The 12,488-nt window shown below is 53.1% G+C and overlaps 1 protein-coding gene across 9 annotated transcripts in view; it reads left to right on the forward strand.

Annotated features, from left to right (window-relative positions):
- The window catches only part of PLA2G6 (phospholipase A2 group VI), an 88,980-nt gene that overhangs the window by 2,519 nt on the left and 73,973 nt on the right, over positions 1 to 12,488 (forward strand). For 4 of the 9 annotated variants that reach the window (XM_037846551.1, XM_037846552.1, XM_037846549.1 and 1 more), the window contains exon 2: positions 9,455 to 9,843. The exons of 1 other annotated variant lie outside the window; for it this stretch is intronic. In XM_037846551.1, the coding sequence (XP_037702479.1) occupies positions 9,545 to 9,843 (299 nt within the window). In that variant the 5' untranslated portion in view covers positions 9,455 to 9,544. Of the gene's footprint in view, positions 1 to 9,454; positions 9,848 to 10,088; positions 10,174 to 12,488 lie in introns of those variants that run through there. 4 more of the 9 variants (XM_037846553.1, XM_037846550.1, XM_037846556.1 and 1 more) reach the window with 4 other exon arrangements.

Below are 12,488 nucleotides of genomic sequence, written 5' to 3' on the forward strand. Positions count from 1 at the left end.
TTCTTCCTCTCTCTCACCTGCTCTCTTACCCACCCAAAAGGACGTTAGGCAGGTTTGGTTTGGCAACAAAGAAGCTCCAACCTTGGACACAACACAGAACCCTTGGGCTGAATGCAGTGTTTTGTTATTGTCCCTGCTTTAAAGTGTTCCTGGAGTTTGGAGGCTATTTTCTGTCTAAGTCTCAGTTTCCTCAGCCGTGACAGGGATTGTATTTCCTGCGCTCGCAAGGGTGCCACAGGGTTCAACATTTGCATGCGAAAATGTAGAAGGGAAGGCTTTGCAACCAGTATGAGCCCTGTATAAATACATGGGTTTGCTTTCGTGTTATAGGCAGGGCAGAGGAAAGGAACAGAATGAAAAGAGGACAGAAAGAGGAGAAGTTACACTGTCTTTCATTTATTGTTTTGGATGTACTGATTGATCACTCCCGATAGGTCCGGCTCTTTCATATATTCTATCCTTAGAATTTGTCATTTATTCGACAGATATTAATTGTCTGCCTACTCTGTTCTAGGCTGTCCTTGGGGTAGCCGATGTTATTCCCATTGAACAAGAGGAAGGGAGGGTGAGTGGGTCCCCGAGGTCACACTGATGATGAGGTGGGCGCTGGAATCTGCATGCAGTACTGAGTGACACCAGAGCCTGTGTGATCACCCTGCTGTGTCAGACCAACCTTGCAGGGCCCACCACTGGTGTCTCAGTGCCCAGGGCATATTTTCCTCCTTCCCATGGATCACTTTCTTGTTAGATGAGAGGGTTCCCAAAAGGGAATTTCCTTTTCACTCAGCGGAGTGACATTACCGAGAGACAGAAAAGAGGAATTTAAATGCTGGGTGTGTTCTGCACATGCACTGGGTGTGGGTGTTTGGTGGTGGTGGTGGCGGGGAGAGGGTAGGTGAGGTGCTGTGGTGAAGGGGAGGCCTTGTATCACCAGCCTTCACTTTGCAGAGGGTGGCTCCCTGAGAGAACATGTTCCGCATCTTTCATGGTGGACTTTAATAGGTCAGGCCTTAGCACCTCTTTTCTGTCCATCCTCATTTCCTAGGTGATCTCACCCAGTCTTGTAGCTTTAAGGACCGTCTCTACTCTGGCAACTCTCAAATTCATATTTCCAGTCACTCCAGACCTTTTCCCTGAATGATAGACTCACATATCCAACTGCCCACTCAACACCTCAAACTTGGGCATTTTAAACTTTGTATTTACAATTGGCCTGGTCACATCTATCCCTCCAGCTCCTTCCCTGCCCTCCACCAAACCCTGCCCCTCCCACTCTCTTCCCAGCTCAGGAAACGGCAGTATTACTCTTTTAGTTGCTCAGCCCAAGGCTGAGAGAATCGTCTTTTTTTTTTTTTTAATTAAAAAAATTTTTTTTTTCATTAGAGCCATTGGAAGTTTTCAAAAAAGTCACGAGAAGGCACAGAGTTGCCATGTAACACCTCCCCCCACAGTTTTCCCTATTATAACATTTTGCGTTAGTGTGGTATCTTTCTTGCAACTGATGACACATTGTTATTATGACTTTTAACTATAGTCCACGGTTTGCTGTAGGGTTCCCTGTGTTGTACAGTTCTATTCTGGCAGCACGTATGTGCAACCTACAATTAATCATTTTGGCCCTTTCGGGTATCTAATTCAGTGGTGTAAACACATTCACAGTGCTGTGCCACCATGTGAGACTTTTCTTGAAGCCTGTCTTTCTCTCATCCCACACCCAGGCCGTCAGCAGCTCCCATTGGTTCTGTCTTCAAAACCAGTTCCTTCTGATCCCCCGACTGTCATCCAGGCACCATCCCAGGCCTGGATTCCTGCGGCGGCCTCCTTACTGGCTTCTGCTCTGGCCTTCGCTCACTCCGGTCTTTTCTCAGGCTGCTGCTCAAATGCTGCTCCCCTGCTGCAGGCCAAGCAGTGGCCCCTCTCCCCGTGCTGACCTGCCTGCTGTTGCCTCTCTGGTCTCACTGGCTTCCTTGCGGTTCCTGAACTCCCCAGGCAGGCTCCAGCCTCAGGGCCTTTTCACTGCTCTTCCCTCTCTTTGGAAAGCGCATCACCTAGATATCTGTGTGACTTTTGCCCTCACTTCCTTCGGGTCTTTAGTCAAAGTCAAGTCTTTGGTGAGGACTTCCCTGTTGACCTTAAAATTTCAGTCCCATCCCAACATCTCCTATCCCCCTTTTCTGCTTTACGTCTCCTCCTTAGCATCTAAGACCTGTGTCTATATTTTGCTTATTTATCTTCTTTACTTTCTTGCTCTCTCTTAAAAGTAAGTTTCAGGAGGGCAGGGAATTTGTCTGTTGGTTCACTACAATATCCCTATCAGAATAATACCTGCCACAGACTAGATCCTCAACAAATATCTGTGGAAGGAATCATAAAATGGGCCATCCTGTACCCTACTGCCAGCCCAGAGATGTCATAATGTCATTTGGGTCTCATGTCCTTGAGGTTCCAGCTACAGTTCCAGGGAGGTTTTCTTCTATCTGTGGCCCCGCTGAAGAGGGTAAATGGAACAGATACTTTTTCCTTTTTTAAAAGGACATTTTGCTCTGGCTCCTGTGCATGGCAGTGCAGTTTTAGGTGAGAGTGTTGGCTTTTGGGGTGCCACTTGAGTATAAGAAACTGAGCATCAAGCCACCCTCAGCCGCTTCCCTTCAGGCATCCTGAAGGCAGTTGAAAATGGAGAGCTGGCACTCTGAGTTGCAACTAATTGGGTTCAGATCCTGGCAAATTCCACAATCTCCTTGTGCCTCAGTTTCCTGTGTGCACGGTGGGAACAAGAACCTGCCTTCTCTTATGGACGTTTTGAAGATCACATGTGGTGATTCACTGGAAACGCTTGGCCAGACCCTTGGCGAGGTGTCTGGCCTTGGCGGGAGCCCAGTTTTAACTGTATTGGTGTTGTCGGGCTGTGAGGTGATGGGGTGAGCGCTGTTCGATCCTCACTTTCTCAGGACAGAGTTTGGGGAGAACTGGGGTCAGAGCGAACGTCAGAAGGGACGTGTTTGGGGAGGCAGCCTTGGAGACTAGAGGCTAGGCTGGGAGGTAGAGATGTCACTTGTGCTGACCCCTGCCTTCATTCAGTCTTTCCTGCTGCCCTTACTGAGCACCAACTCAGTGGCAGGCCCTCTGCCTGGGGCTGTGCCAGAGCCAGAGGAAAAAGGCATGAGTCCAGCCCAGGGAGACCCTCCCATTTCTTCTCTCTGGGCCTTGCTTTCCCCACATGTCCACCGGGGATAATAATTGCACCTTCTCTCTGTCACGGGCATTTGTGAGCTTCGTGGGAGCTAAAAGGTGTGAGAGCCCTTTGCCAAGCCTAATAGCGGGTCTTGTGGGAGGCTGCAGGCTGGCATGTGGCAGGTGCTCACATGCTGGGTGGAGCGGACAGTAAGAGCCGCAGGAAGGAAGTCAGGGGGCAACAAAGGCCACACTCGTCAGGACAGGCTCGGCGTTCTTTCCAGTCCCCGTGCTTCCAGCCCATTTTGCCAGGACTGTCCAGCAATTGTTCCAGTCATGGGACATCCGGTAGTCAGTGGCCAGGGCTCGTGGGGCCCGACTTCCCGCTAGGGCAGTTCTGTGGCTGCTCCCAGGATCCCCCACGTGGACCGTTTGGTGCGATCTGCTTCCTGGCCTGGCTGCCCGGGAGATCCTGTCATGCACCTCCCGGGCAGCTGTCCCGCTCCTCTCCCCAAGCGAGTCGAGAAGGAAGCACAGGGTCCAAAGAGGTTTCCCTGGTCGAAATATGAATGAATGCAGCTTTAAACACCCTGTGGTATATGAAGCTGAAAGGTTCAGACCCAGGCCTGGGGAGGGATTAGTCCTGGCACTTAGTACCACTCCTGGAACACAGTAGGTGCTCGGAGAGGGTTCTCCTGGCACAGGAGAGAGCCCTGCGTGGGCATTTGGCACATGGTTGGGTTTTAGCACAGCCTTCTGCTGTGGCGAGGCCCGTGGCAGTTTGGAGTGGGGGGACGAGAGCGTGTGGTCTGTGTCACCAGCTGGGAGGGAATGAGAGGCGGAGGGAGGGTGCGCCTCAGAGGTGCCACCCCGTGGGCTTACAGTTGGTTCATTCATTTGTTCTCATTCATTCATTCACCATTTATCAAACACCCACCGTGAGTCAGAAACAGCATTTGGAGTGCTTGTGTAAACAAATCAAACACAGGTTGGTCAGAGAGGCCTGGGCAGCCCAAATCAACAGATGCACTGTCGTGGTTGCATGGTAAGTGATTTAGTGGGGGCGTGCTCTGGGTCTGTGGAGGTACTGGGGAGGGGCCTGAATGCCAGGGGCTGAGGGGAAGGGAGGGTGCAGGGTATGTTTCTTAGAGGAGGTGGCAGCTGAACTTGTCTTGAAGGACAAGACGTGGTCTAAGAATCCTTTGTCAAATGCATACTCTGAGACAGGTTAAGAAAGTTGGAAGAGTCTAGGCGGAAGATTCTAGCAGAGGGCCAAGCAGGAGTGGGATGCGTTCTGCGAGCATTGATGGTGCAGCTTGGGTAGAAGAGAGGAGGGGAGGGCTGGGCCAGCTCCCAGGGACGCTTGCATCCAGCCCTGGGGTTTGGGCTTTCTCTGCAAGGTGTCGGGGAGCCACTGGATGTTGCAAGCAAGGGGGTTCCGTGGTCTGATCTGCTGGCTGTGGGCTCAGAGTGGGTGTAAGGACTGAGCAGCTCTGGAGCTTGCCCTCGTGGTGTGTGTGGACGGAACCAACTCTGGGTCAGGCTTAAAGGGAGATGTCAGGGGTGGGGGCAGATATGGAGAGTGGTCAGAGGGCAGCCGGGCTTGGCAGGAATGACAGGAACGTTCCAGCTGAGGGCCTCACCCGAGCCAAAGCATGAACGGAGGGACAAACAGGGCCCCTTTCCCCCTGGCAGAGCAATTTTTGCCCATCACCCTTCATGGCCTGGGCTCAGGCCCAGCTGCTTTGGCAGATGAGTACCCACAGAGGACAGGGACAGTGCCTCTCCCCTGAGACCTGCCCAGGGTCCTTCGGGGAGTTCGTGGCCCAGGAGGAACTAATGTTTGGAAACTGAGTTCTCCTCAGCCATCCCCGTAACCCACCGACTCTCCACTCCTCCCCCCCCCAGCCTGTCCTCTACCTCAGTTATTCTCTGAGTGTGTCTCCTCGTCTCTGAAATGGGGATAAAGAACCCGGTCCACAGGGCGGCTGTGAGGATGGCTGGCACAGGAGATGGCTGGACAATGGCTCTGTCTCGTCTTGGATGTGTGTGGGTCACCATGGTAACCACAGCCCCTCTGGGTGGCCATCTCCCCCACCAGCTGTCCAGGCCAGAAGAAAACGCTGCTTGTTTGTGGAACAGATCATGTGGGCTCCTCTCCTCTGCCGTCCCAGCCAGTCTCGTCTGCTCCATCCATGGGGAAGACCTCTCCGCGCTTTCTCCCTTTGGTGAACTCCTGATTTTCCTTCAAAGTTCAGCTCAAGAGTCATCTCCTCCAGCAGTGCCCCCTGTCTCTTCTCCCCGCCTAGGGACCCTGAGTCTCTGGGACAGGGCCCGGCCTGTGCCTCCCGCGCCAAGTCATTTCATGAACCCAAGCAGCCACTTCTAGGGAACTCGCCAAAGAGTCTACCTGTAGTTCCACTCCCCCCCAATCCCAGGAAGGGGTTTTTGTTGGTTGATTGGTTTTTTCTTTTCGGTGGGCATCACCATGTCCCATTTTAATTTGCCCTTTGCCCACCACACTTTGGGGCCTCGCTGGGCCTCAGTTTCTTTGTCTCTAAGATGAAGATAAAATTCTTGTCCTTCCTGCCCTCCAGCTCCTCCAGGGAGCCTCCACCCAGCAGACACTCTGTCCGTCTTCCCTGAAGGAACCAAGCAGGCAAACTGGGCCTGGGACCGGGGATGGGTGAGCAGAGATAAGAGCAGGCCAAAAATATCCAGCCTCCATCTGAGGGAGACAGAATTGGCACCTGGAAATTGCCTGGAGCAGATGGGCAGATTATTGCTCTCGCCGTCGTCACAAAAGCTGTTGCATTTGGGCTCCCTGTTCGTGCCATTTCAGGAGCGCGTGGCCCCTCTCAGGCGACCCCTGCGTGACTAGCAAGGAGCAAGCCTGGGGGAGGAGCCACAGAGAGAATGTTTACACCTGGGAGGTCTCAGGGCAAGGCTTCGAGAAAGCATGAGGGAGGAGAAGTGAGAGGGATGGGGTGGGTCATGGTAGGGCCCTCAGAGGGGCCGAAGGGCAGCCCACTCCCCCGTCCAGTGTCCCCCACCATCTGTCTGCCCATCTGCTGGGAAGCACCTGGGCCCTGGGGTCAAAGGTGAAGGAGACCAGGCCCTCCTGAGGGAGGGGAGAGGAGGGGGTGGGAGGAGGGTGGCAGAGATGAGAAGGAAGCACAGCACGAAGTCATTCTGCTCCCCACTCGCCAACCTGCCTGGTTGGCGATGCAGTGAATGTCCCAAGATGTGGCCCGGAGATTCTAATTTCCTTTCTCTTGCATGATAACAGTGGCCACTGTTTATGTGCCCACAGCCGGCCTCTTCCTTGCATGCCTCACTTCATCCTCATGTCAACCCTGGCAGGCTGGGGGAGAGCCAAAACTCCTGCTTTTTCTGGGGCCCCAGCGCTGGGAGGTGTCTCTCCTGGGGCAGGGCTGGGCGGGAATCTTTCTTCCACCCAGCTGTGCCCCCCGTGATGACTCTGCTCCCCTTACCCTAAGAGGGCTTGTGGGGGCTGGATTCTCCTGACCCCCCAGCACATCTCCTGGTGCCTGCCCTCTGGGAAGCTCCCGTGCAGCTTTCCAGACCCAAGCCTGACCCCCGGGCTCCCCATCTTCCTGGCTGCAGGCCCCTGGGGCTCAGCCTACACTCCTTTCTTTAAAAAATGTGATCATTTTACATACCATTTGGAAAAGAGAGGAAAGAAAAGAAATGATCCCTGAACCCAGGACCCTAATCTACTCTTAGTATTTTGTATGTTTCCTACTAGTCTTCCCCCCACCCCCCGCCTTCTCTTCATAATTTTCACTCAGTTAAATCGTGTTTAACAAACTTTCTGCGTGCCAGGCTCTGTGGCGGGCGTCAGGTATGGGGATGAGAACACCTCGCACCTGCCCTTAGGAGCTCCGACCTGGAGCCAGCCCACCTGAGTTGCAGTCCTGCCCTTCCACGAGCTGCGTGACCTGGGCTCTTACCTGCTCCTTCCAGAGTGTTCTCGTGTGCAAAACGAAGATGGTGATGGTAATGGTTTCATAGGGTTGGTGTGTGGATGATGTGATCACCGCAGCGCGGCGAGAGGCAGGCGAGCGTTTGGCATTGCGGCGCGGGAGGCTTGTGGTCTGATAGGAGGGGCGGCTGTCACACGCTGGGGTGTAATCATAGAAACGTGTTTAAAGTGAGGGACAGCTGGGATCAGGGAGGGGCGGCGCATCAGGAACAGCAAGGAGGGTGTGATCGCTGAGCTTGGTTTTGAAGGATGCCCAGGGCTTTCGCCGACAGAAAAGGAGAGGGAGGCCATTCCCGCACGACAAATTTACGGGGACAGTCAAGGAGGTGCAAAATGGCTTTGCTTCCTGGGAACTGTGTGCAGTCTGGCTGTTCCGGGTGGGAAATCCCAAGCCGGGAATGGAAAGGACTCAGACTGGGGAGGGGGTGGGCGCCCTGCGCTTGCTGCGGAAAAGCGGCCGGGCTGGTGGGGCTGAGCCTCTTAACAGGACACCAGATGCTTTTCCTGAGTTGTGATAATCTTCAAAACCACGGCTTTTAACGACTACACAGAATCTCTGGGGCAAACGTATCCCAATTTACCCTTCTCCTAATGTTGGATATTGTCGTGCTTCCCTTTCTGTGTCATAGCAACCGTTAGAATGCACTTTGGCGGGCCTGCCGTGTCTTCCATTTTGGGGGGCTCTTTTCCCAGGACTGATTCCACGGCTTCTCTTGGGGAATCCCCCTACTCCCCTAGCTATGGAGAGGGGTGTGGGCACCCCAGCTTCTCCATCCTTCCAGACCCTGAGTGCAGAAGAAAGAAGGAAACTGACACACGTCTAAGCATTCTCATTTAATTAAATGTTCTCATTGTAATTCTCACAACACATGGGTGTGTGTGTGTGTATGTGTGTGTGTGTGAATGAATATTCTTGTTAAAAAAGGAGAACCTGAGACTCAAAATCTTCTCGCACTACATCTTACTATGAATCAGGAAAGGGAGGACATTAGAAAGCTCCAAACATTCTCAAGGCTTCTCCGTCATGGTTCTCTAAGCCTCAGTTTTCCTATCTGTAAAAGGGGATGACTGAAGTCAAGAAAGCCAGTATTTATCAAGCAGTTGCTGTATGCTCAGTGCAATTAGTTGGCACTGTTATGGTGTCTGTCTTACAGATAAGGAAACTGAGGCATAGAGAGGTTAGGTAATTTGTCCAAGTAGCTGGTAACAGAGCTGGTGAGTTTGGGTACAGCCTGCCTCCAGAGCTGTACTGGGCTCTCGGTGCACCTGCCTCAGATGGTTTTGTGAGAATTAAATGAGAGTCCATGTGAAGTGTGCAGCTCGTGCTCAGTGAACTTCTGGTGTAATTATCCTCCTTGGCTTTACTCCCTTTTTGGATGATTCCCCTTGGGCCTCTTGCTCTCTTCCCTCTAACCCTGAGGTTGATCCTTGGCAAACTTCTTCACTCAGTACTTGGGCCAGGGTGAACCAGTGCCCACCCAGATGTCCACCCTCCTCCCAGCCCCCCATCCTCAGTGTGTTTTTTGGCCAGCGAATGTCCTGGCACAGAAGCAGAGGAGGGTGGCCTCTGGCAGGTTCTGACCAGCGTTGGTGGCAGTGCCTTTGGGAGGCAGTGCAGTTTCTGGGGACCCAGGAAAGAACAACATAGCTAATTCTGTCATCCGAAAAGGGGACGACATCCATAGCCAAAAATGTGGCTTTGAACAGGCAGTAAAAATTTACCGCCCAAGTCCGCGTGCATTGAGGCTTTCCATTCATGTTGTTTTCCAAAGTGCTTAGGTCTGGTCTCCCTCAGAGTCCGTTGGGAACCCGTGGCAGCAGGCACTGGGGGTTTATGACAAATCCCAAGGGATCATGTGATGATCCTGGCCCCTTCATGGTATCTGCCAGCAAGGGGACACTGATTTTGTTGGTGGAGTTGAAATGGTTTGTGCCGAGCTGTTTGAATGCCAGAAAGTTGTCTCTGCTTATGTGGCGGGAACCTCGCTGTGTGCATAGCACGTTACTACCTACACTGCATCTCCTTTGATCAGCACAACTCAGTGAAGTAAGGAGCAGTGGTTGTTACCTGCCCCTCATTACAGATGAGGAAACTGAGTCTCTGTTGGGGAGACTGGGTCAGGGAGCAGGACATTCGTGGGATCACCTTTGCAGAGTGGCAGCACCGGAGGGGAGCCTTGTAGGTCCCCAGCCCGACCCGGGTGCTCTGTAGCTTCCCGTCAGACCTTCTTACCCCCGTACTCAGTGCTGTTTCTCTTTCTTTCCCCTCCTTTCCAGGTCCCTCCAGGCCCAGAATCAGGGGAACAGCGCTAGTGGGGAGCGACCCGGGTGCCTGGGCAGGAATCCGCTGCACTTGGTGAGGTGGGCATGGGAGACCGAGCCCAGCTGACCAGAGACCCCGTTTTCTTCCAGACTGAGGGGGAAGGTGGTGGGGCCTCCCCACCTGCCCCGCAGAAGATGCAGTTCTTCGGCCGCCTGGTCAATACCCTCAGTAGCGTCACCAATTTGTTCTCTAACCCATTCCGGGTGAAGGAGGTGGCTGTGGCAGATTACAACTCGAGTGTCCGGGTCCGGGAGGAAGGGCAACTGATTCTGTTCCAGAATGTCACCACCCGCACCTGGGACTGCATCCTGGTCAACCCCAGGAACACACAGAATGGATTCCGGTGGGTGAGGATCAGCTGGCACGCTGCTCTCCTTTGACTCCTCCCAGGGCCTCCAAGCTGGAGTGCTCTTGGCCAAGAAGCAGCTTCTTTGCATCTACATCTGAGGGGGCTGGAGACGGGTTGGGGAGAGGGCAGGCTGGCGTCCAGGGAAACGCCTCTGCTCTGCTCTGCCCTCCTGGCCCAGCAGGCTCCCAGCGGCAGGGGCTCGGGAATAGAAGACTGGGCTGTTTGCCCCATTCAGATCCGGAGAAGGAGGGTGGTTGGGGAGGCTGAGAAGAGCTAAATCAGGGAAGACCCTCTGGGATCGCCTTTAGTCCCAGATCTTTGAAGGTATGACAGTCCCTTTAGGGGCCTACTAGGGTTTGTTCAGGAGAGCCTGAAGGAGGTGGGCAGAGCTGTCACTTCTCAAGGCACACTGGGACTCCCATGGTCTAGAAGGGAACGTAGGAAGCTGGGACAGGGCTGAGGGAACTGAGCCAGTTGCAGGGCTGTGTGAGAAAAGGGGAGGGGAGTGGCCAAGGAATCCAAAATAAAGGGTCCAGTGGGGCTCAGCAGCCTGGTGTGGGGTGGGGCCCCTTCCTCCATCTGGCTACCCATTCATCCATCGACCCAGCACTCACAGAGCACCTTCCATGTCTCAGGTGTCCCAAACCCTGGGCCAGGCCTGGCTGGTGCTGTGAGATGACAGAACCTGGCCTGTGTGTTTTAGGAATGTGTGGTCTGGTGGGGAGGCAGCTTGCAAAGCAGGCCTTCATAAGCCACGTGGGAAGTGCTGTGACAGAGGTGGAGCCCAGGCAGAAGGGAGATGGTCACTTCCTAGCAGGCTAGTGGAGGCTTTAAGAGCTACTCCGTGCCTGGAAGAATGAGTAGGAGTTTGTCTGGCAGAACACAGTGGATCCAAGTCGTTCCAGACAGGCCTGCTCTGCAGGCAGACCCCTCTGACTGGATCATGGTGCATCCAGCGCCCTGGTGAGCAGTGAGACTGGGGGGAACAGCAGGTGTCATTCTGATGGCGGCGACGTGGCAGCAGGGCTCTCAGAAAGTGGCACATTGGGGCGAGGGTCCACCCACCAGGGGAAGAGTAAGGCAGGGACTCAGGTGAGAATTCAGGGCCTGGCTGCAGATCCCACGGGGGAGTGAAGCACAGACAAGGAAACTGAGGTCAGGGCACCCACAGCAGGGGCTTGGACAAAGAAGGCAGCTCAGCGGATGGTTCCGACACCAGTTTTCACACAGCAGGCCCAGTCCAAAGTCTGGCTGCGGATGGGCCTGAGCTGACTGCCTCTGGCTGGCCTTGGTCAGGACTGGCCCAGACAGGCCAGGCTTGTACCTGCAGCTCCAGAACCCTTCCAGAGGCCCACAGTTGAGGGCTGCTAGCAAGGCACAGCTGACCGGGGCGGTGGAGCCTCTCCTACTTGACCAAACAATTGCCAAGTCCTGTCGGTTGTGAATATCCCTTGGCAGGACTCCAGAATGGTATCATAAAGCTTGAACCCCAATGTGGGCAGATCTCCACCCCAGGGGGATTAAATCCTTTGCCGACAGTTTATTGGCTACATCTGTTATCTTTCTACCCTTGATTGGATGGTACTTTGTAGTTTACAGATGCTTGAACATCTGTTACATTAACAGGTCCTCTGTTAACCCTTTGAGGTAGGCAAGGAAGGTATTATACCATTTTGCAGATGAGGAAACTGAGGCTCAGGGGTGATAAATGATTCATCCAAGGTTGCACAGTTAGGAAGCAGTAAAGTTACAAGCAGACTCTATCTTCTGGTACCTAATCCATTTCTCTTTGTATGCCACAGTGTGGTTTCCATGTGTTTACTCAGAATAAGGACCTTTGGGTGGGGTTTCAAGCTAAGCCAATATTTCCTCTCTGAAGTCCTCTCTGGAGTCTTTTTCATCTTCTCCTCTCTAACCTGCTCCCACCCAAACATTCTCATTTCACATCACCATCCATCTATGCAGTTGTGCAATCCAGAAACCCAGGAGTGGCTCTTGAGTCCTGAGTTCTGTCATGTTCTCCTCCCAGGTATCTCTTGAGTCTGCTTCCTCTTCTCTATCAATTAGGATTAGGTTCTGGTCGAGTGATAGAAAACACAAAATAGTAATTGTGTATCAGCAGGACAGACTTTTAGCTCTCTCAAGTGCAGCCAAGGCAGATCAGGGCTGGTATGGCAGCTCTACCTACAGTCCTCAGGTACCACATGTGGCCTCCATTTTTTAGGTCACCTATGGTCCCAGATGGTCACACCAGATCCAGCCATCACATCCACCTTTCCAGCCAGCAAGATGCCAAAAGGGCAGTGAGACGGTTAAGTTCATGTGTCAACTTGGTCAGGTTATGGTGTCCAGTTGTTTGGTCTTATTGTTACTGTGAGGACATTTGGTGGACTTAAATCATCAGTAAGTTAATTGCATTTATGGCTAATTACATCTGAAATCAACGGAGGAGATTGCCTTCAGCAATGAGAGAAGTCTCATCCAATCAGTGAAGACTTTAAAAGGAGAAGTGGTGATTTCAGCAGTCAGAAGGGGAATTTCCATCTCTACTTCAGCCAGCCAGCTTCTCCTGGGGAATTCATCAAAAAACTTTGTTTGGGTTCCCAGCTTGTGGCCTACCCTATGGAATTTGGACTTGC

This window comes from Choloepus didactylus, chromosome 8 (assembly GCF_015220235.1).
Source record: "Choloepus didactylus isolate mChoDid1 chromosome 8, mChoDid1.pri, whole genome shotgun sequence".
Taxonomy (NCBI): domain Eukaryota; kingdom Metazoa; phylum Chordata; class Mammalia; order Pilosa; family Megalonychidae; genus Choloepus; species Choloepus didactylus.